This window comes from Hyperolius riggenbachi, chromosome 7 (assembly GCF_040937935.1).
Source record: "Hyperolius riggenbachi isolate aHypRig1 chromosome 7, aHypRig1.pri, whole genome shotgun sequence".
In the NCBI taxonomy this organism is placed as follows: Eukaryota; Metazoa; Chordata; class Amphibia; order Anura; family Hyperoliidae; genus Hyperolius; species Hyperolius riggenbachi.
In genome coordinates this window covers 314,557,243-314,581,801 of record NC_090652.1, presented here as the reverse complement: position 1 = coordinate 314,581,801, position 24,559 = coordinate 314,557,243, and the positions used below count along the sequence as shown (strand labels likewise).

The window sequence follows — 24,559 nt, the reverse complement described above, 5'->3', positions numbered from 1 at the left end:
ACAGCAATAGTAATGTTCAGAGTAATGTTCAGAAAATTCAACTAAGATCCACAGGAACTGAAAATGTTGTGGGCTGAACCAGAATTTGGTAGCGGCTAAGTAGGTGCTGCAGGTTAATTAACCGGCAGCATAATTAAGAAGCTCCCTGGGGTTCATTTGAGTTTTCTGCCCCTTAATAAGCCAGCTGCATGACCCTGCTACATATTCCACCCCAAGTTTGTAAGCAGAGGTGGGGCAGCTCAGCAGTGTAAGCAGAGGCGGGGCAGCACAGCAGGGTAAGCAGAGGAGGGGCAGCCCAGCAGTGTAAGCAGAGGCAGGGCAGCCCAGCAGTGTAAGCAGAGGTGGGGCAGCACAGCAGTGTAAGCAGAGGCGGGGCAGTGTAAGCAGAGGTGGGGCAGCACAGCAGTGTAAGCAGAGGCGGGGCAGCACAGCAGTGTAAGCAGAGGCGGGGCAGCACAGCAGTGTAAGAAGAGGCGGGGCAGCACAGCAGTGTAAGCAGAGGCGGGGCAGCACAGCAGTGTAAGCAGAGGCGGGGCAGCCCAGCAGTGTAAGCAGAGGCGGGGCGGCACAGCAGTGTAAGCAGAGGCGGGGCGGCACAGCAGTGTAAGCAGAGGCGGGGCGGCACAGCAGTGTAAGCAGAGGCGGGGCGGCACAGCAGTGTAAGCAGAGGCGGGGCGGCACAGCAGTGTAAGCAGAGGCGGGGCGGCACAGCAGTGTAAGCAGAGGCGGGGCGGCACAGCAGTGTAAGCAGAGGCGGGGCGGCACAGCAGTGTAAGCAGAGGCGGGGCACCACAGCTGTGTAAGCAGAGGCGGGGCAGCACAGCAGTGTAGGCAGAGGCGGGGCAGCACAGCAGTGTAAGCAGAGGCGGGGCAGCCCAGCAGTGTAAGCAGAGGCGGGGCAGCCCAGCAGTGTAAGCAGAGGCGGGGCAGCCCAGCAGTGTAAGCAGAGGCGGGGCAGCCCAGCAGTGTAAGCAGAGGCGGGGCAGCCCAGCAGTGTAAGCAGAAGCGGGGCAGCCCAGCAGTGTAAGCAGAAGTGGGCAGCCCTGCAGTGTAAGCAGAGGCGGGGCAGCCCTGCAGTGTAAGCAGAGGCGGGGCAGCCCTGCAGTGTAAGCAGAGGCGGGGCAGCACAGCAGTGTAAGCAGAGGCCTGGCAGCACAGCAGTGTAAGCAGAGGCGGGGCAGCACAGCAGTGTAAGCAGAGGCGGGGCAGCACAGCAGTGTAAGCAGAAGTGGAGCAGCGCAGCAGTGTAAGTAGAGGCGGGGCAGCACAGCAGTGTAAGCAGAGGTGGGGCAGCACAGCAGTGTAAGCAGAGGTGGGGCAGCACAGCAGTGTAAGCAGAGGTGGGGCAGTGTAAGCAGAGGCGGGGCAGCACAGCAGTGTAAGCAGAGGTGGGGCAGCACAGCAGTGTAAGCAGAGGTGGGGCAGTGTAAGCAGAGGTGGGGCAGTGTAAGCAGAGGCGGGGCAGCACAGCAGTGTAAGCAGAGGCGGGGCAGCACAGCAGTGTAAGCAAGGGTGGGGCAGCACAGCAGTGTAAGCAGAGGCGGGGCAGCACAGCAGTGTAAGCAGAGGCGGGGCAGCACAGCAGTGTAAGCAGAGGCGAGGCAGCCCAGCAGTGTAAGCAGAGGCGGGGCAGCACAGCAGTGTAAGCAGAGGCGGGGCAGCACAGCAGTGTAAACAGAGGTGGGGTAGCACAGCAGTGTAAGTAGAGGCGGGGCAGCACAGCAGTGTAAGCAGAGGCGGGGCAGCACAGCAGTGTAAGCAGAGGTGGGGCAGTGTAAGCAGAGGCGGGGCAGCACAGCAGTGTAAGCAGAGGCGGGGCAGCACAGCAGTGTAAGCAGAGGCGGGGCAGCACAGCAGTGTAAGCAGAGGCGGGGCAGCACAGCAGTGTAAGCAGAGGCGGGGCAGCACAGCAGTGTAAGCAGAGGCGGGGCAGCACAGCAGTGTAAGTAGAGGCGGGGCAGCACAGCAGTGTAAGAAGAGGCGGGGCAGCACAGCAGTGTAAGAAGAGGCGGGGCAGCACAGCAGTTTAAGCAGAGGCGGGGCAGCACAGCAGTTTAGGCAGAGGCGGGGCAGCACAGCAGTTTAAGCAGAGGCGGGGCATCACAGCAGTTTAAGCAGAGGCGGGGCAGCACAGCAGTTTAAGCAGAGGCGGGGCAGCACAGCAGTTTAAGCAGAGGCGGGGCAGCACAGCAGTTTAAGCAGAGGCGGGGCAGCACAGCAGTGTAAGCAGAGGCGGGTCAGCCCAGCAGTGTAAGCAGTGGCGGGGCAGCACAGCAGTGTAAGCAGAGGTGGGGCAGCTCAGCAGTGTAAGCAGAGGCGGGGCAGCACAGCAGTGTAAGCAGAGGCGGGGCAGCACAGCAGTGTAAGTAGAGGCGGGGCAGCACAGCAGTGTAAGCAGAGGCGGGGCAGCACAGCAGTGTAAGCAGAGGAGGGGCAGCACAGCAGTTAAAGCAGAGGCGGGGCAGCACAGCAGTGTAAGCAGAGGAGGGGCAGCACAGCAGTGTAAGCAGAGGTGGGGCAGCACAGCAGTGTAAGCAGAGGTGGGGCAGCACAGCAGTGTAAGCAGAGGCGGGGCAGCACAGCAGTGTAAGCAGAGGCGGGGCAGAACAACTATAAACTTGCTAAAAGTTAATAAAGGAACGGGGGGGGGAACGACCTCTGCTAGGTTTTTTTTTATGCATACGATAGTAAATTTACAATAATTAGCCATGTGTATTGTTTTATACATTGTACATCTGTACTTTTTGTAGATATATATAATCGGATGTATGTATGTATGTGTATGTAAGTATGTATGTGTGTGTGTGTATGTGCCGTGATCACGCGAAAACGCCTTGACCGATTTGAACGAAACTTGGTATACAGATCGCTTACTACCTGGGATGATATGCTCTGGGGGTCTCGCGTCCTCCCTGCACAGCTGGGCGGAGCTACAGCTCCGGAGCTGCACGGTTGGTCACTTGGTGACCGAGGTTACGAATCCAGGAAAAGTGGGCGTAGCATAAAACAGCCAATGAAATTTCAGACATACATTTTAAATGGTAAAATGTAAACTGCAGCCATTCTTACACTGTTAATGGCAGGGTTCTCAAACTTTGCACTGTTGGTCACTGGGTGACTGAGATTAATATTCAGGAAAGTGGGTGCCCCAAAACAAGCCCCAAACTGGGTACAGTTATTTATTTGGTGACTGGGGTTCAAATTCAGAAAAGGGGTGGAGACACAAACAGCCCATCAGATTTGTTTCATTTCAATGCAAATTATTGATGCCGAAGACTGCAAAGCTCACAAATTTGGTCATTGGGTAATTAACCACTTTACCCCCACCCGTACGGATTTCTCCGTCCCTTTTTCCATCCTTTAACCCCCAGGGACGGAGAAATCCGTACTTTCCGCGCTCCCGCCGCTGCCCGCGCTCCCGCTCGTAAACACGCCGCCCGCCGCTAGTAAACACGCCGCCGCCCGCTCGCCCGGAGATCAATGAACGGGAAAATCCATTCCCGTTCGTTGATCTAAGCCCCGCAATGATCCGCTGCTCTCCGATGGTTACTGTTGCAAAAAGTTACTGTTGCCATCTTGTGGCCAAATAGTAAAACTACACCCTAAGCATTTTTTACATAGAAATAAATTAGTTTTACACTAAAAATTAACTCATTACCTCCCACACTCCCCATTTATTTTTTTTTGTAATTAAAAAAAAATTAAAAAATTTACAATTAAAAAAATACATAAATAGTTACCTTAGGGACTGCACTTTTTAAATATTTATGTCAAGAGGGTATAACACTGTTACTTTATAAACTATGGGCTTGTAATTAGGGATAGACGCAAAACTGAAAAAAATGCACCTTTATTTCAAAATAAAATATTGGCGCCAAACATTGTGATAGGGACATAATTTAAACGGTTTTATAACTGGGACAAAAGGGCAAATAAATTTCATGGGTTTTAATTACAGTAGCATGCATTATTTAAAAACTATAATGGCCGAAAACTGAAAAATAATAAAAAATTTTCCCACATTTTTCCTATTTTCCCAGTAAAACACATTTAGAATAAAATAATTCTTGGCATAATGTCCCACCTAAAGAAAGCCTAATTGGTGGCGGAAAAAAACAAGATATAGTTCATTTAATTGTGATAAGCAATGATAAAGTTATAGACGAATGAATGGAAGGAGCACTGAAAGGTGAAAATTGCTCTGGTGCTCAGGAGGTAAAACCCCTCAGTGGTGAAGTGGTTAAGTAATTGTCTGTTACTGTTAGAAAAAGTGGGCATAGCCAACACCAGCCAAATACATACCCAGGCAATGCTGGGTCATCAGTGGGCAGAGACAAATACAAATTTCACTGGGAAAATGTAAACTGCAGCCATTCTTACACTGTTAACGGCAGGGCTCTCAAACTTTGCACAGTTGGTCACTGGGTGACTGGGGTTCAAATTCAGAAAAGAGGGTGGAGCCACAGCCAATCAGATTTGTTTCATTTCAATGCAAATTATTGATGCCAAACACTGCAAAGCTCACAAACTAGGTCATTGAGTCATTGTGTGTTATGGTTAGAAAAGTGGGTGGAGCCAACAACAGCCAAATACATACCCGGGCAACGGCGGGCAGATAGTATATATATATATATATATATATATATATATATATATATATATATATATATATATATATATATATATATATATATATATATATATATATATATATATATTAAAAGGGCCGGCTGCAGGCTGCTACCTTGGCTCTCTAGGGTCTTGCTGCCAGTAGAGTGGATCAACTGTCCCCACCCACCTCCTCCCTTTGCTAAAAGAGATAATGGCCTCAATTCACTAAGATCATGCTGGAGATAATAAGGCAAGAGAAAACTTACCTCCACACGTGAGAGAGTTATCTTACCTCTTCATTCCTTAAGTTACCTCTCCTGTAGTTAATTTACCTCCTCTGTAGTTAATTTACCTCCTCTGTAGTTATTTTCACATGCAGCTAATTATCTTGTCTTTAACTCTGGAGTTATTTTAAGGATTGGAGAGTTAATTTAAAGACAGAAGAGTTAACTTTAGGCTTGCCTGAGGTAAAATGTTTCCTGAATACTACATGCCTTATCACCATGGTAACAACTCTAGAAGAGTTATTAAAGACAGGAGATAAGTTTAGTGAATTGAGGCCAAAATGTGTACCATGCTCTGTGTAAAATACAGCATTTTAACCCTTACTTTAGCATCTTCAGTAGATTTAAAAAAGGTATATGTACTTCTCATCACCTTGCCCTGCCTACTGTTTTAAATCATGTGGAACAGGGCAAATGATTTTTTATTTTTTTTTTTGCATTAAGCAAGGACAAGGAAATTATATTCTGCTTACGGCAAGTGCTGCAGCGCTGGCTACAAAGAGTTACCTCTCAGCAGAGGAAGGAGGTGGGTGGAATCAGCTGATCTGTGCTTACTGCTGTCCCCATCTCCCGAGAATATCCACCCACAAATCTCTCTGTACGAGATATCACGTGACTGCGCCGTGTACCTGGAATTCATTGGCGATCAGCGACTCCTGAATGAACTCTGGCTGTGCGTTATCCGGTAAAGTGACAGTAACATCGTCTGGTGCAAAGTTCAGGACCTGCATGTAGACTTGTCCGGCCTTCGGGGCGACCGGAACCGTCTCCTGAAAATCAAAGAATAATGTGTAAGGCCTCTTGCACACTGCAAGTGATTCCGATTCAGATTCCGCTTTTTAAGCAGTTTTTACATCCGATTCAGATTCAGATTTGCAGTTTGCTCCCTGCACACTGCAAATCTGAACCTGAATCGGATGTAAAAACTGATTAAAAAGCGGAATCTGAATCTGAATCGCTTGCTGTGTGCAAGAGGCCTAAAGGTGGAAATAAATGTACAGAGGCGCGAGACGCGGGTCAAACCAGATAAAAAGAATATACTGTGAATGTCATCACATCTTTGTCACTAATTCAGGTGTTTGTTTTACTAACTTTGAGGTCAATAACGGTTCCCTTTTAAAAGGAAAATCTTACGGTAGTTTGTATCTCCACAACAGTGGCGACGGCAAACGCCAGGGCTGCCAGGATCATGCCAATTGTCATCCTGGGGATGGGTCTGTGGACAGAAAGAGGGAAACTGTCAAATCGCAACTCCAGAGGGAAAAAAAACCAAAAAAAAATCATTTTTTATATCCATTTATGAAGTTTATTAGATACATTTTTAATTCCTGCTAAAACACCTTGCAGGACTTGTTCTGCTAGTCCTCCAGAATCACCAGAGGTTCTTTACTGTGACACCAGCAGTGCTATCTGGCCAACATGTTTTAGGCACTTGGGATATTAGTAATGCTACAGGCCGCCATACATGAATCAATGTTTACCGCAAAGTAGCAGAGCTGGCTGACGCACGGTGTCAGTCGATTAGTAAGTGGATTGAGCTACATGTGTTGCTGCAGGAGGTTTAGACCCCGGTGCAGCACAGTGTGCCAGGACTGTAAGATAAACTTTCCGATGAACACATAAGAGCATAGAAGTCTGGCACTATTGTGCTATGTTTATCATAGCTTCCAACTATCCCTTTTTCAGAGGGACAGTTCCTCTTTTTGAACCCGGTCCCTCTTTCTACCTTATGTGTCACTCTCTCAGGACTCATGTACAGATCTGTGTGAATACAGTAAAACCCCCCATGATCCAAAACTGACTTTACTCTCATCAAATAAATGCAAATATTTCTTATTATCAAATGTTTAAATGAAGAAAAACTGATGACGATAGGAAGGACCAGTGTGGTCTGAATGATAAAACTACATCTTTTGATTCTGAATTCTTTATCATATACATGGCAAGGGTTGTGGTGGGGGCGTGGTTAGAGATGTGACAGGGGCGTGTCTTAGTGTCCCTCTTTCTTAAATCGAAAAGTTGGGAGGTATGCATTTATTTTTTAAGTGCGTAGAAGTAAACTTCAGCATAAATGCAATACAACAATTCTGTATAGTGTACTTATCATGGCTGACGAAACTTGTGGGGGAGGGGAGTCTAGCATTGGGCGCCATTTGGTGACAGTGGGCGCCTTACAACCGTTTCGCAGGGGGTCACCCAGCTTCTTTCGAGGCCATATAGTGCACTATACGGTGCCCACTGCTGGACTCTCAACCCCTACGTGTCATCAGAATGCATAGGACCAGATCAACGGATTACTGGTCTCTCTGACTCCTCCCACCACAGGGGGTGTCACAGCGCCATAGACACAGAATAACGGACTTACTTGATGTTGAGCTTGCAGAGTCTGAAGAGCGGATAGATGCCCAGATCAAATATAGGGATGAGGATCAGGATCAGAAGAGGATTCAGGATCTGAAGGTAAACAGTACATAGTTATGACCAGTTGGGGGAGCCAAATCTAACCTAAGGATTTATCTCCTGATTGAAAATGGTGCTCTGTAAAGGTAGCCATAGATCTAGCAATTCTGATTCAATCAACAAAGCGATCAACTTTATTGGGCGATTGACTTCAGTATAGTTAATTGAAAGTCGATGGACTAGTGACCCACACACTACAAACGATTCCTATGCAATTCACCTTCACTAATCGATCTGACTAATGTTGTGTCTCCATGCTTTGAATGCAAAAATCGATCAAATGACATGTGATCAGCAGCCGATTCCTGCGCGATCGATCGATATCTTGCATCCTGCTCGATTGAGTAAGCTGGTCGATTCGACATATCAGCCACTTTTCATCGATTGGAAATTCTGGAACACACTCGATTCTCTCTCGATTCGATAAAATGATCGAATCGAATGGTCGATCGTACTGCAAAATCACTAGATGTATGGGCACCTTAACATTTCATATGTGGGGAAGCAGGAAGCTCTCTGATTTGAGGCAACATTTTGGAACTCCCACTTTATTTGCATATTCACACATGGCGTATTACGGGGAAACTTTCTGCTCGTGTGAAGCCCGATATTTTTCAGTGACTTCTGTTTTAAGAAGGCAGAATTGCATTTGTTTGTTGTTTTTTTTTGGTTTTCAGGGGAGGAAATTTTTGGTTCTTTTTAGACAGCAAAAAAAATGTATTAGTGTTTTTAGCTCTCCAATCCTATGTCAGACTATATCCGAGTCCGACATTGGCATTTCCCCTATAGTACCAATGTAAGACGGGAAAATGCAGATACCGCTAGATGGCGCTGTTAGTGATGAAATCCAGCACAATGTCATCCTCTTTAGATCAAAGTGTTGACGCTCCTGTTCGCCGCTAGCCCCACCCACCAATGCTGTGCCACAGAAATTACGTAGGTAGATTTGGACCAATCGTAGGAGTGCTGCTGCATGATCTGGTTCAGCACGGCATCCCCCATGATTGTGGATCCAGCAGCACGCAGCTCTGCAAAATAATGAAATTACACTGGCGCTCGTGCAAGGGGTGGAGCTTCAACATGTAAGCTGACTCCGCCTCCTGCCACTGATGCCGGGTAGCCTCCTCCCTCTAGTGCAAGGAGGTACAGACCCTCTGAACCACCCCAGCCAGTCCTTTTTCCTGATCACCCACAATCCCTCCCCCAGCACCCCAGAAAAAAATTAGATGCTCGGAGGGACGCAAGTGATCAAGAAAATGGATTGGAAAGGGTTAAATGCGTACCGCCTCATCCCGATCAAGAAAAAACGATTGATTTTTCTAAATTTTTCAATAACTATCTAATCAGACAAATTGATTAAAAATCAAAAAACGGATCAAGGCGAAATGGGGCTCAGGGCACGATAGCAACATTGGCCCATTGCTGATGCCCATCTTGCTTTTTCGGCACTGTTTGGTGAGGGTTAGTGCCAACTGGGCATTTAGTCTCTCTCCAGGTCCCAGGCACTTGCCTAACTTGCCTTAAAGTTACTGTGAAGTGAAATAATAAAAAAAAAAATACTTACCTATGGAGAGGGGAGGCTCAGGGTCCTGTAGAGCCTTCCTGATCCTCTCAAAGTACCCTCATTCCAGCGCTGGCTCCTCCGCAAGAGTTTGTCCACCAATTGGTCAAATATAACTCTGAGCATCCTCTGAAGGCTTCAAGAGCCTTAAATCTCCCAAAGATGGGCTGCTGCTCCGCACTGTGCAAACGTGTGAGCGTCTGCAGTTCATTGATCATCCCTACAGCTTAGGTAGGTGACTGGCCCATTTTCCAGAGACATAAGTCGGCTTTACAATTTGCACCAACTCTGAATCCTCTGCATGTCATTGACCGTAGCAGCCAAGCTGTTGTGCAACATAGGATTGTTTGCACACAAAGCTCTTATCTGAGACGATAACGTTTATTGAGATTCCTGTCTGTCATATCAGGGAAGATTGCACAATCTTCAGGTCTGTGAGTTCAAGGTTATCGAGAACACTCGGGACTCGTATAGGATAATCTTTACAGCGCTCGATTACTGAGTGGAATGTTTACAAATCTCACTAATCAGATGACGTTCCAGGAACGGTGGGGTTTATTCTATACGGTGAGATGGTTGTGACGTGTGTGATGCAAAGTCCGGGTTGTTTATAAACACACAAAATCGCACCTAATGAAAGTCTACGTGCCGCATTGCCAATCGCAGCTCTTCGATATGCAATGTACCTTTTTAATGCAAAACATGTTAGATTTACATACAATGCTTTTTCATTGTGGAAAAAAAAAATCATGTTTTCTTATGCGCTTTTTACAAAATAAATATACGATACTAAGTCTGAGAATCTACGCTTCAGACAGAGGCTGGAGTCTGGGATCCTGACCGGGTCCTTCATAAAATGATTTATTTAACATCAGCATCAGGCAACTTCTAGTGACAGAATCTTACCTGTATCTGGTCCGGCTGAGCGACAAACCCTTTCTGCAAATACAATAATTCAATAGCAATTAGCAATTAATGCGAGGTACTCCAACCTGAATTATCGCAAATTCTTTCTGTTTTAGGAAAGCAAATTTTTGTTTTTCAATTAATGCGACAATCAATGTAAATAAAATATCACATGAACAGCCCCAAATCTTTAAGCCGGAGTGCTGTGGGTGTCACACACTGAGCTCTCATTCACACTGCTGACTTATACACTCACCTACAGGATTATTAGGACCCCCTGTTCAATTTCTCATTAATGCAATTATCTAATCATCAACCAATCCCATGGCAGTTGCTTCAATGCATTTAGGGGTGTGGTCCTGGTCAAGACAATCTCCTGAACTCCAAACTGAATGGTGTGAAAAGGGTAAAACATCCAGTATGCAGCAGTCCTGTGGGCGAAAATGCCTTGTTGATGCTAGAGGTTAGAAAAGAATGGGCCGACTGATTCAAGCTGATAGAAGAGCAACGTTGACTGAAATAACCACTCGTTACAACCGAAGTATGCAGCAAAGCATTTGTGAAGCCACAACACGCACAACCTTAAGGCGGATGGGCTACAACAGCAGAAGACCCCACCGGGTACCACTCATCTCCACTACAAATAGGAAAAAGAGGCTACAATTTGCATGAGCTCACCAGAATTGGACAGTTGAAGACTGGAAAAATATTGTCTGGTCTGAGGAGTCTCAATAGAGTCAGAATTTGGCATAAACAGAATGAGAACATGGATCCATCATGCCTTGTTACCACTGTGCAGGCTGGTGGTGGTGGTGTAATGGTGTGGGGGATGTTTTCTTGGCACACTTTAGGCCTCTTAGTGCCAATTGGGCATCGTTTAAATGCCACAGGCTACCTGAGCATTGTTTCTGACCATGTCCATCCCTTCATGACCACCATGTACCCATCCTCTGATGGCTGCTTCCAGCGGGATAATGCAACATGTCACAAAGCTCCAATCATTTCACATAGGTTTCTTGAACATGACAATGAGTTCACTGTACTAATATAGCCCCCACAGTCACCAGATCCCAATAGAGCATCTTTGGGATGTGATGGAGCGGGAGCTTCATGCCCTGGATGTGCATCACACAAATCTCCATCCACTGCAAGATGCTATCCTATCAATATGGGCCAACATTTCTAAAGAATGCTTTCAGCACCTTGTGGAATCAATGCCACGTAGAATTAAGGCAGTTCTGAAGGTGAAAGGGGGTCAAACACCGTATTAGTATGGAGTTCCTAATAATCCTTTAGGCGAGTGTAGACCTCAGCTATAGACATTTTATGCACAGTAATATTTAAACTTGTCTTTAAAACTTGATTATGTGGGCTTTTGGGGGTGCAGCAGGCACCAGCGCTCAATAGCCTCTTGTCTATATGGAGGCCTCCATTTTCTATCCCCCCAGGCTGAAAGAACCGCAGTGCTTTCCTGTGTCCCTGGCAGCTGCATTGCTTGCCAAGAGATGTACTTCCCATAGATGGGATTACATCTCCCATCATGCACTGCAGCTACAGGGGAAACAGGATATTACCACAGGAATTTCAACACCCAGACACTGAAGATGGAGGTTTTCATATGAACAGGTGGGGCTATAGTGCAGCCCCCATAGGTAAGTAAATGTACGCTGCCCACAAAAGCCCACACAATTAACAAACCTTCGTTAAAGAGATTCTGAAGCCTCAAAAAAAAAAGCCTGTTTTTACCATCTTGTTTAGCATTGCAATACCCTACCTGAAACGCCGCATGCTAAACCTCAATTAAAACCGCCGAAACCCCGGGGCAAAAATCCACAACTTTCCAAGTCGTGGATTTTGCTGCCCGGGGAGGCAGAGATTTGGGCTGTAGCTCTGCCTCCAGACCAATCAATCTGCACTGATCGCCGCCACTACCCGCCCCTCTCAGTGAAAGAAGACTGAAAGGGGCGGGCGGAGGCGGAGATCAGCGCAGATTGACGAGAGTAGAGGCAGAGCTACTGCCCAAAGCTCTGCCTCTACACGGAAGGAACCCCAAATCTTCCCCCGGGGATTTCGGGAGTATTAATTGAAGGTTCAGCCGCGGGGATGCAGCGTTTCAGGTAGGGTATTAATGCGTAAAAAAACTGTTAAGTAAAAACTTTTTTTTTCTTTTTTTTGAGGCTTTAAGGGGAGGTTAGTTTAAGAAGTTTTCTGCACTTAGAAGAACCCATGTGCTTAGTACACTCTAGGGATCCAACATGCCAGATTCTTAAAGGAGACCCGAGGTGAAAATAAACGAATGAAATAAACAATTGTATCTATCCTCCTCCTAAAAAATGACTTTTTAAGATATTCCACATCTATATTTTATATTTAAATCTACTTTTTATGTTTTTACCGTTTTATTGTTTTTGCTCAATGACACATTCAGTGAAGTATGCCAGAGCTAAAATCTATGAACTATTGACCCTTTTTATCTCTTTCCTGCTTTTAGAAGCCATTTTCTGCTAGGAAAGTCTTTTATAGTTTGTAATTTCCTATCACACTGTAGTCTGACCCAGTCCTGACTCAGACAGGAACTGCCACTTACATACCTCATGTTTAACTCTTTCAGGCAAAAAAAAAGGAACACAGCCTAGTTATTTGTGTGCTGCTAGGCACTGTACATACCCATGTCTATCTCATCATGTCACATGTCAGTTCGGGTATCCTTTAAAGAACACCTGAATTGAGAGAGATATGGAGGCTGCCATATTTATTTCCTTTTAAACAATGCACATTACCTGGCTGTCCTGCTGATCCTCTGCCTCTAATAATTTTAGTCATAGCCCCTGAACAAGCATGCAGCAGATCAGATGCTCTGACTGAAGCGTGACTAGATTAATTGCATGCGTGTTCCAGGTGTGTGATTCAGACACTACTGCAGCCAAAGAGATCAGCAGGACTGCCAGACAACTGGTATTGCTTAAAAGGGAATAAATATGGCAGCCTCCATATCCTTCTCACTTCAGGTGTCCTTTAAGCAACCTTGTGTACACAGTTGGGTGGACAATTATCGTGTTTAGGGTTAGGCAATAATTAGCAGAGTCCTGGTAAAAACATTACCAATATAATGGTGCCAAATACCCCAGTGCTGAAGTCACATGCACCCCAGGGCACTCCCTATACATGTTCTGCCCCCACTACGTGTATTAGTCATGTATGTACAGTATATATGTATTTGTGTTATATTTTTGTTGTGTATACCATGGCACAGCTCCATGGAGGAGAATAAAGCTCTGTATAAATCACAATAATAATGATTGTATTTCTCCCCTGACCTCCTCTAAACTCTGCGAATAATTCACCCGAGATGATTCTGGAGCGGGAAATGTACATTCAGTGCTCAGGACTAACCATTCTCGCTGCTGGTTTAGCAACCAATGTAAACAGCAGTTTCACAATCCGATGCGGCCGCCGCGAAATGAACCGTGAAAAGAAAATTGTCACTTACGAAATCCAGATTCATTCTTGTAGCCTGAAGAGTCCATCGTGATCCCTGAAACAAATATAAGAGGGAACATATGAGAACATTGTCCTCGGCGTGAATGGCTGGGCCGCTGCCAGACCGTCTGCTTCGGAGAAAAGGGCAATATGTCTAAATCTGGCTCTGTACACACCGATCTCACGTTCTGCCACTCATCTGCACCAACCACTTCCAATCAACCGCACAATGGCCACAATTCTGGTAGCTAGGTGAGGTAAGTATTTTTTTGTAGGTAAAATAACTCATGAGGTATTTTCCTCTTTTTTTAGCAATTCTGAAAGATTTTTTTGCATTTCCGAACATGCGGTAAAACGTGCAGTATTTCAGCGGTAAGCATGCATAATTTTTTGGAGGGGGGAAGGTGTATTTGATTATGTAGCAACCTATGAAAAGTGTATTCATAGGCATCCCTTATAAAAAAAATCCAGTAAATATTTGGAGTTTTATTTCTATTACACAGCCTGGAAAACTGTAAAATGCACACCAATTGACTTTACCTCCAGGTGCAAGCAGATCTTAGGGCCCTTTTCCACCAGCAATCGGAATTGCTAAACACTTGTGATTGCACAAGTCACTAATTTTTTATGCAATTGCGATTTTGCATATGAAATGCATTACATTGAAAAATTGCGGTAAAAGTAGCGATTTTTCAGTAAAATTAATGCAAATTACCTCACGAATTACCACATAATTTACAGCATGAGGTAAAACATGACTAAAGCCTACCAGAATTGCTAAATGTCATTATCTCATGAGGTAAATTACCGTACATGAGGTCATTTGTTTGAAAACACTACCAGAATTGAGGCCAATGTGTGCACTGTGCAGAAAAACGCCCCTGCGCATGTGAGAAAAGGGCGCCTGGAAATTTGTGCACCCAGAAATGGTCGATAGGAGATTATCGGTAAATTTAATGATATTCTACTCTTGCAGTGCGAATGATGATAGCAAAATATCGGTAATACATATTGATGTTTTACTACAGCCAAACCTATTCTCCCACTGAACCCTCCCCTACCAATGCCTAACCTAAACCACTCCCCCTGGACCCCTAACCTTAAAGGGACACTATAGGGGGGACAGGGGAAAATTAGTTGAAGTTACCCGGGGCTTCTAATGGTCCCCCGCAGACATCCTGTGCCTGCGCAGCCACTCCCCAATGCTCCAGCCCCGCCTCCAGTTCACTTCTGGAATTTCAGACTTTAAAGAGGAACTCCAGTGAAAATAATGTAATAAAAAAAAAGGGCTTCATTTTTACAATAATTATGTATAAATGATTTAGTCAGTGTTAGCTTATTGTAAAATCTTTCCTCTCCCTGATTGAATGATTCTGCCATTTATCACATGGTGATATCTTTACTGCTGGCAGGTGATGTCACTGGAAGGAGAGGCTGCTTGCTTTTTTTGTCAGTTGGAAACAGCTGTTATTTCCCACAATGCAACAATGCCCCCACAGTGTGATGTTAGAACCATGGTCCTGACATCACACTATGGGAGGGGTTTCACCACAATATCAGCCATACAGCGCCCCCTGATGATCCGTTTGTGAAAAGGAATAGATTTCTCATGGGAAAGGGGGTATCAGCTACTGATTGAGATGAAGTTCAATTCTTGGTTATGGTTTCTCTTTAACCGCATCCACCCTATCCCCCTGCCCCCCCTTTGTACAATGCGGATTGTCTAATGTAGGGCAGCACTTCTCCCGCTGCATCGATTGGAAGGTTGTTAGTTCTTTAGATTGATGTCTTTGGTTGTTATTCTGTAGATTTCACCTTTACAATAAACCTAATAATAAACCTAACACCCCTGGCCCACCCACCGTCCCTTCTCCTGACCAATCTTACCTGCTGGTCAAACAGCGCCCAGAACATTGGGAGGGGGATGTACAGGAACAGCACTTTGGTCACCATCTTGATTTCTGTGATGATTTTTTTCTGAAAGAGACAGAAATATATTAGGGTGACACCAGCCAGATTCACATAAAGAGAATGACTCTTCACAGACTGATTACAGTACCGGAATAGAGATAAGGATCCTCAGGGGAGGGTCTAGGAATTCAGCATCTGACAATGTGTCAGTGACAATGCTTTTTAGAAAGTGGTGTAGCGATCGGGGGTGCAGAGGTTGCACCCACACCAGGGCCCCTCCTTCAATCGGTGTATCAGTTCCTCACTGATGCTATGCTAGAAATGATCATACTGGTAATCACTACTTACTTATACTTTTCTGACGCTGCGGTTGTTCTGTCCCCTGCTTACTTATACTTCTCTGACACTGTGGCTGCCCCCTCCCCTGCTTACACCTCTCTGACACTGTGACTGTCCCCTACCCTGCTTACTCCTCTCTGACACTGACTGTCCCCTCCCCTGCTTACACCTCTCTGACACTGCAGCTGTCCCTTTCCCTGCTTACACCTCTCTGACACTGACTGTCTCCTCCCCTGCTTACACCTCTCTGACACTGCAGCTGTCCCTTCCCCTGCTTACACCTCTCTGACACTGACTGTCCCCTCCTCTGCTTACACCTCTCTGACACTGACTGTTCCCTTTCCTGCCTACACCTCTCTGACACTGTGACTGTCCCCTCCCCTGCTTACACCTCTCTGACACTGACTGTCCCCTCCTCTGCTTACACCTCTCTGACACTGACTGTCCCCTCCTCTGCTTACACCTCTCCTACACTGTGATAGTCCAACCTCCCATCCCAGGAACAGCCATCCCACCTGGGGCCCACCCTGGTGCTACATCTACCTGCTGAGCAGAGGGTAAGAGATTGCAACCAATAAAACCCCCTTTCATGACAAAACACTGCTACCAATAAAATGGGTACATTTGATGCTGGCGCAGGGCAAAAACTCTCTTCCATGACCAGAGTCTGCAACAAATGAAACCCCCTTCCATGACAAGACTGCAACCAATGAACCCCCCTTCCATGACAAGACTGCAACCAATAAAACCAACTTCCATGACAAGAGACTGCAACCAATGAACCCCCCTTCCATGATGAGACTGGCGGCAACCAATAAAAACGCCTTTCATGACAAGAGACTGCAACCAATAAAAACGCCTTCCATGACAAGAGACTGCAACCAATAAAAACCCCTTCCAGGACAAGAGACTGCAGGGCCGGGCCGAGGCATAGGCTCGAGAGGCTCCAGCCTCAGGGCGCAGTGTAGGAGGGGGAGCACAATTCATTCAGCTGTCATTCCTAATTGTGTTTGAAACAGAAAGAAATAAGAAAAAGGGGATACATAGCAGTGACTGCAAGCCAGATAACTAGATATTAAGGTGTTGGGGAGGTTGTGGGCCCTGTGGCGCCTCTTAGTCTAATAGCAATCAGTGTGTGACGGCTGAAATGGCAGGGATGGAGGGGCGCACTTTGGTGTCTCAGCCTTGGGTGCTGGAGGACCTTGTCCCGCCTCTGAGAGACTGTAACCAATAAAACCCCCTTCCAGTACAAGAGACTGCAACCAATAGACCCCCTGCCATGACAAGAGACTGCAACCAATAAACCCCCCTTCCATGACAAGAGACTGCAACCAATAAACCCCCCTTCCATGACAAGAGACTGTAACCAATAAACCTCCTTCCATGACAAGAGACTGCAACCAATAAAACCTCTCCTTTTTTGTGGAGCAGACAATATAGGATTGTCTCACCAGAGTTCATGTTAAATTCACAGAGTGTCCCAAGTCCCTTCCTAGACTCGTCATATGAATTCTTATGTCAATAAACCACAGGCAATGTTTTCTCATCTGACTTTTAAAATACATTTTCAGCATCTTTAAGTGGAAAAGTACAAAACAGTGGGTAAGGAAAGTAATGTCAATCTTCCTGTATGTGAATTTCAGACAATTCATTTTGAAGATATCTTTGCTTATTGATAAGCTGCAAAAATATCTACTTTAAAAAAAACTTGGAAACTTTATTGAATTGGGGGTCTTCTTGATGTTGGAAAAGAGCAACTGTGCCAAGGCTAATTAAAGTCAATGGGGACAAATCCATTGGAGCGATTGCGATTTGAGAAATCTTATTTGTGGGTCCTGCAGCTTTTTGGGAGGAACACTGCAACCTCGCTTTGCAATCACTGTGCAAAAGCGATTTAACAGCAATTTCACTAGCTGAAAAAAAAAATGTGCAGATCACAATTGCTCTACAGACGCAAGTGGTAAGAAAAAAAAATGCCAGATATTGCTTTCAAATCACTGTACAAAATGCTTGCAAAAATGCTAAGCGATTGCGATAAGCGTTCTGTATTGGGTGCTCAGCCTCTTTATGGTAAGAAAGCACATTTGTACTCAGTAGCGGGAGTTCAGAGTGGACATGGGTCGTGTTGATTTGTGTAATAAGTCAGCCATAGACAGATGTTTATTTTTGCTTGGTGTGGCTGCCTGACATTGGCACAGATCTCATTACTTATTAAACCCGTCTGTCCTCTCCCGCATAGTTGACATGCCAGCTCTATCAGATTTATTTCCTCCCAATCAATGGCTCATCTAGGTGTGTCAGTGCTGGCAGTCAGAGGGCCGCCGGTGGCCCGCCACACTCACCGAATACTTCTCCGAGGCCCAGTCCAGCCAGTGCTCTCTCTTGGGATGTTCACTGGAGCGATGTCTCCACCGGTTATTAATGGCAAACTGAGGACAACAAACATGGAGACCAAATCAGTTCCAGAGACAAGGGAGACTGCAGACAAGAGAATAGGCATTAATACGGGACAACTCAAACAAGCCCAGCCAGGTGAAAGCAGAGTGAACCTCCTGAAACCCCTGCATCCCAGCTGCACGAGGCCTAATCATCTACAGCAGGGATGTCGTACTCCAGACCTCAGGGGCTGACCTCCTCACACATTCTGGCACAGCTCAAGGTCATCAAGCAGAACACATTTCTCTATTTCTCTGTCCATCCTAAACACTGGCATTGATATGGCCCTGGAGGACTGGAGTTAGACATCCATGACCTACAGGCATGTCTCAAGGTGGCCACACACAGTTCAGCTGAGTCTGAGTAACAATTCGTGTTCTACCTGAATTCTCTGCTGCACTGAAAGTTGCTTAATAACGTTCAAACTATTTCAAGGGTTTTGATAGATGGAAAATATAATTGGACAGGTTGTAGAGCTTCCCTCGTTTTGTACTGTACCAAACAACCCAAAGCAACGTTTTCCATTCCTTCAGTTCGCTTGGTATTAGGTATTCGGGAAGATATCGGGGATGTTCGGAACTTGGAGATCTGGGCTTGGAAGCTTTTGGGGGTTGAGGGACGTAAGAAGAACCATGCGGCTGTCTGACATCAGAGTGGGCTATTGGTTATTCCCAATAAGGTGATCATACTTGGGATCAGATTTCTGGTAGATTCAATCACCTTGATAGAATCTGACAGTGATCTATTAACCCCTGCATGGCCAGCCAATGAACCTCCAATAAGCTTCAGGCAGCATATCTTGCCAAATTTAGGCAATTATTGGCCAGTGCAGGACTACCTGGGTTTATTTATCGTATTGATAAAGCGGCAACATATTATGCAGCACTGCTTTCGGGACACATTACTGTTTGAATAACAATAAAGGATGATCACAATTTTCTGTTTTGGGTTTTGCCAATGTGAGGAGAATAAGTTGCCAATTTAAACCTGAATCTACGCTCTGGAATTAAACGTTTTACAATAAAGTTGTATTTTAATTCAATGTAATTTGTTAAAAAAAAGGAGAAAACTAAAAACAGGTGTGTTTATTTCATTAAAATATTGGGTGTGTTTATTATTTTTTAACCATTTGTTGTAACTTGGTATGGGGTCATAAATCCATAAATCATATTACCCATTTACCTTAGGAGAGTGGCTACTCCTTATTCAGAGGGGGTCAGATGGCACATAAGCCCCCTCGTTGTGTAACCTACATCTCCTCCTTCTCCTCCTGGACCCCAGAGATGGCGAGAATCCCCTTCTTGAGTCTTTGGGACGGTGGTGCTTTGACGTGGGGTGATGGGGGGGGGGGGGGCTGGGGAAAGGGAATGTCTGCCATCTGGCCCTTCTTTGCAAGGATTACAGGAATGCTGATTCGGATTCTGCAGAATTTCCGTGACTGATTAACCGCAACTCTGTCATTTTAATCCGATCACAGAACTCGGAAACATTGGCCCAATCAGAGAATGCCGAATGTTTACACAAAAAGAAAAATCAAATTACTGCGGTAATTGTAAACCTATCACAAGATTCAGTTTTTCCGATTTTCTGATTTCCTTTTTAATAATTTTTATTGTCATTTTTCTGCATTGTCTGATGCAGAAAAATGACAAATACAATACTCCTCCGAATCGGAAAAACAGAAAATTGGAAATTGTAAAGACAGCAAAACGGACACTGGCATTGGCGGAAATCAGAATTTCCACGGAATGGGCATTCCTGACCATCCTCCCCCCAGAGTCCTGGCATGGGGAGGGGAAGGGGGGGTACTAGACCCAAAATGGTTCCCAGGCATCGTGCTGAATGGCCATCAGGCTTCAGCTAATGATTGGAATAGCAATTCTGATTGGTTGCTTTTCAGCATTGGAATAACAATTCTGATTGGTTGCTTTTCAGCAACTGCTCCGTGTTTCTTTGTCCCGTTCTCAATAAATCCGCCCTCCTTGTTTCATGTAACAGCTGAAACCTGATTGGCCGCTACTGACGTCAGGTCCACTATCGCTCCATCTTTCTCTACCTCCAAGAATCTGAGGCAGGAGGCCTCTTTTCCAAACACATGGAAGGTTTTTTTTTGACCATTTCCCTCCCCAGGAGTTCTGAATCTCCTGGGCAGTTTTTCAGCTGGTTTCTGTCACATTTATACAGTAATATCCAGTGAGACACCTGCTCTCTATATAGAAAGAGTTTCTGCCCGTCTTTATTGCCGGAAGATCGCTGGATCTGCTGCCACTTACCCCGATGCACTTGAAGAATTGCCCCAGGATGTTGCCCTGCGGTGGGTACTTCTTGTACATCCCGCTGCCCCCGACAAACACAACTAAAGGGGAGAAGAGAGAACACAGAGTTAGCTGAGGACAAGCCTCGTGTAAAGTCCGCAGATTGTCCCGCCGTGACTCGTGAGGACGGTCTGATGAGCACATTCCTGTCTGCCTGAAAGGAATCATTCAACAGCAAGTTCACACACGGCCGCATGAGGGCCTAAAGGGGTCTGCCACGTCCAGTAACAGCAGACGGAGTGCACAAGGCCTAAAGGGGTCTCCCGCCTGCATCCAGGAACACCAGATGGAGAGCACGAGGGCCTAAAGCGGTCCGCCGCATCCAGCAAAAGCAGACTGAGTGCATGTGTGAAGCAAGTAAAATTATTTAAAATAAACACATGACATAGGTGCAAATGAATAGTACATACTTACCTTGCCGTCAGTTCCTCTCAGAATTTCACTCAACATTTTCTTCTTACAATGATCCCTCTCAGTTCTGACAATATTTTGTCAGAACTGAAATATACCAGTTGCTGTCAGTTATATATCAGCAGTTGTCAGTTACAATTGAATGTGCAAGGTAATGTCCATGTTTCCCTATGGCTCAAGTGGGTGATATTACAGCGTAACAGTGTGCTGAGCAGGAAGCTGTTAGGGGTAATGGCCATTTTTAAAATGGAGGATGGGGAATTCCATTGATCACAGTGGACATACAGGACGCAGGAGAGGAGAAAGAGATTGAGGAGTAGACTACATGGGAGGGAAGTATGACCTGTGTGTGGTTATTTTGACTTTATATTTTCAGTTCAGGTTCTCTTTAAAGGGGTCCCCCGCCTGCATCCAGGAACACCAGACGGAGCGCCTCAGTGACCCCCATCTCTGCACAGAACACAGAAAAAGACCACTCCAGGAAACATTCCTGCTAGTTTTGTATGTTATTGCTGCCCTGTGTCCTCATCTGTGAGCATTACTGTAACTTCCTCTCCACACAGGAAGTGAAAAAATTAAATTACATGCACTCGAATGGCAGCGTTTGTTAACACCGCGTCAGTCACGTTTGTCACACGGCAGCATTACCTGAATGCAAACAAAGGGTATCATGTCACGTCTGAGCAGGACAACCACCATGTTCAAATGCAACTACATGGGGATGGCATCTGTCTACCACCTGTCCACTGCCTGTGCTGAGCGCTAGCAAGCGCCTGGCTTGTGGGCGGGAGCAGCTGACAGGTGCTGCATTCTCCTCCGTCAGCTGCTCATTACAAAAAGGCCTTAGAATCCCTGACTACGAGAGAGAGCCAATGAGAAGCTAATATTCCCAGGTGGCATGCAAATTGTATGCAGCTTGGGGCGGGGCTTGTAAGAATTGTCAGGAAGTGCTCCTGGTTAGCTGCAGCCAAGCTGCATACAACGTGCATGGAAGCCAGAATTCACAGTATCTAATCAGCCAGCTAGTCCAATATCTCCCTCATTTCTTGCCCCAGGGGGCATTTTTCATTTTAAAGCCACAAACCTGCATGAATGTCCCAGGGATGAGCAATAAGGTCAAAGCTCTCCATTTGGGACATAAACGGCAATAAACACTCAGAATGTTTCTCCACTACACTTTCCACAATGTTAAAAGTTAAAATCTAGAATTTGGATTTACAATACAGAATTTGACCACTGAGGGGTTTTTACCCCTTCAGGACCAGAGCAATTTTCACCTGTCAGCGCTCCTCCCTTTCTTTCGCCAATAACTTAATCACTACTAATCACAACAAAATGATCTATATCTTGTTTTTTGTTGTTTTTTTGCCACCAATTAGGCTTTCTTTGAGAGGTACATTATGCTAAGAATTATTTTATTCTAAATGCATTTTCATTGGAATAATAAGAAAAAAAAATGGAAAACATTAGTTATTTTTCAGTTTTTGTCCATTATAGTTTTAAAATAAAATGGTCAACTTTGGATAACCCACACATTTTATTTGCCGATTTGTCCCGGTTATTGCAAATTTTAAAATATTTCCCTACAACAATGTATGACACCAGTATTATTTGGGAATAAAGGTGCATTTTTTCAGTTTTGCGTCCTTCACTAATTAAAAGGCCATACATTAAAAAAATAATGGTAATATACCCTTTTGACATACATATTAAAAAAGTTCAGTCCCTTACGTAACTATTTATGTATTTTTTATGTAATTTTTTTTATTTTTACACAAAAACAAATATTTGGGTACTATGGGAGAGTGTGGGAGGAAAACAGTTAATTTTAAATGTAAGGGTTGGTATTTTTATTAAATAAAATGTATTTATGTGTAATTTTACTATTCGGCCAAAAGATGTACGTGAATAGGAAGTAATGCGTGGCACTGTAACTCCGGAAGATACAATGACGCAGGCATCTCATAGATGCCGGTGCTTATTGACACGGGGACTTAAATTAATACCTGGGAACTGCATTCCCATTCATTCATCTAGAATATTCACGGCCCTGGGAGTTCAAGGGAAGTGGTTAATACAGGGTACTTCCGTGTACAGCACTTCCTTCTTCAGGCAGAAGGTGATAGCTGTAGCTCCGCCCATTGTTCTGCAGTGCATTCTGGTTGCTGTGTGTATTTTGCACAAAGGGAAGTGATCTCATGCAATTCACGCCTGTTTGAAGAAAGCCTTGTAGTGCATTCCTCCCAACTTTTTGGGATCAGAAAGAGGGACAATTAAACCACGCCCCTGCCAGATATACCATAAAGATTTCATAAGAAAAATATGTTGTTTTATAATTCAAACCACACTGGTCCTTTCTGTCCTGGATCATTTCCTTCATATTAACGTGAAAATAATAAATAAATCAATTTATAAGAGGGGAATAAAGTTGAGAGTCAATTAAACACATTTTCAGTAGAAAAATACACATATTTCTGTATATCAGTCCTGAAAGAGGTCACACATGAAGAAGAAAGAGGGACAGGGTTCCCGAACAGGGACAGTTGGTAGCTATGCAGTGCAATACTTTACAGATGACAGCATGACAACAACAACGTCTCATTTACTCACTGAGAGCAACAAACATCAACGCAGCCGGGACACCGAACGCCAAAGCGTAGCAATCTGTGCCAAAGCACTGGACGTCTCCTGCAAGGCAAAGAGCAAAACTCTATTATAATACTATCATTATCATCTTATATCCCCCACCACCAGTCTGATATACGCTGTGTGACAAGATCACAGCCTGCAGCTCTGAGACACATGGCTGGGAAGGGAGCTCCTGATCACAGTATTTTAAAGCGATTTATGTAACATCAGCTGACAAGGAGCTTCCACAAGTATAAAGCAAAGCTTTCTGCTGCTCACTGCATAGGACTAGGATCACCTGCAGTGCGTTAACGCTAAATGTGCACATTAACAGTAAAAGTGAAGCATACTTTCCATTGACTATGATTCACTGTCCCGATCCATTGTGTTGCGTTCCTGCTGTCACAAGGAACGCAATGGCCATGTTCACAGTGGAATTTCCCCATTCCCTGCTGCACACCTGCCAAATGGAGGAGGGAACTACAGGGCCCAGCCAGTCAGGTCATTTACATTTTTGTTATTTATTATTGATACAGCACTGACATCTCCCACAGTGCTTGCAGCTGCATAACAGCGTATACTTTCGTCAGCATATTTATTGCACACAGTACAGATTTGTGCATTGCTAATTGAATGCAAATTTTACATGCTCTGCATTAACAAAGGGGTGTGGCTTGCTGGCAGCACACAATGTTTCAGCAGACGCCATTCTCAAATGTTAGCAGCTATTTTTTTCTCAGCGGCAGAACAGCCAAATAAGCTACTGGCAGTCTAAAACAATAAATCCGCAGTCACCTTTATGGCCTAGTGCACACCAGAGCGGTTCTGCTGCAGTTTGCGATCCGCTTGCGGCTGCGGATACGCTTGGGTAATGTATTTTAATGGGCTGGTGCACACCAGAGCGGGAGGCGTTTTGCAGAAACGCATACTCCCGGGCTGCTGCAGATTTTGGATTGCGGAGGCGTTTCTGCCTCAATGTTAAGTAAAGGAAAAACGCAAACCGCTCTGAAAAACGTCACTTCAGAGCGGTTTGCCAGGCGTTTTTTGCTACAGTAGCTGTTCAGTAACAGCTTTACTGTAACAATACATGAAATCTACTATACCAAAAACGCTTCACAAAACCGCAAAATGCTAGCTGAAACGCTACAGAAAAAGAAGAAAAAGCGTTTCAAAATCTGCTAGCATTTTGCGGATCTGCTAGCGTTTTTTGGTGTGCC

The 24,559-nt window shown here is 45.2% G+C and overlaps 1 protein-coding gene and 1 long non-coding RNA gene across 2 annotated transcripts in view; one reads left to right on the top strand and one right to left on the bottom strand.

Moving 5' to 3' along the window:
• Window positions 1–24,559, bottom strand: part of SLC15A2 (solute carrier family 15 member 2) — a 98,398-nt gene that overhangs the window by 16,062 nt on the left and 57,777 nt on the right. Inside the window, exons 7-15 of the mRNA XM_068246214.1 lie at window positions 23,325–23,402; window positions 20,262–20,344; window positions 17,895–17,981; window positions 15,190–15,279; window positions 13,313–13,357; window positions 9,823–9,855; window positions 7,261–7,349; window positions 6,030–6,111; window positions 5,525–5,665 (exon numbers count right to left, since the gene is read on the bottom strand). Of these exons, the coding sequence (XP_068102315.1) occupies window positions 5,525–5,665; window positions 6,030–6,111; window positions 7,261–7,349; window positions 9,823–9,855; window positions 13,313–13,357; window positions 15,190–15,279; window positions 17,895–17,981; window positions 20,262–20,344; window positions 23,325–23,402 (728 nt within the window). The remainder of the gene's footprint in view (window positions 1–5,524; window positions 5,666–6,029; window positions 6,112–7,260; window positions 7,350–9,822; window positions 9,856–13,312; window positions 13,358–15,189; window positions 15,280–17,894; window positions 17,982–20,261; window positions 20,345–23,324; window positions 23,403–24,559) is intronic.
• Window positions 7,267–24,559, top strand: part of LOC137525226 (uncharacterized) — a 100,158-nt gene continuing 82,865 nt past the window's right edge. Inside the window, exon 1 of the long non-coding RNA XR_011022896.1 lies at window positions 7,267–7,355. This is a non-coding gene — a long non-coding RNA (uncharacterized lncRNA). The remainder of the gene's footprint in view (window positions 7,356–24,559) is intronic.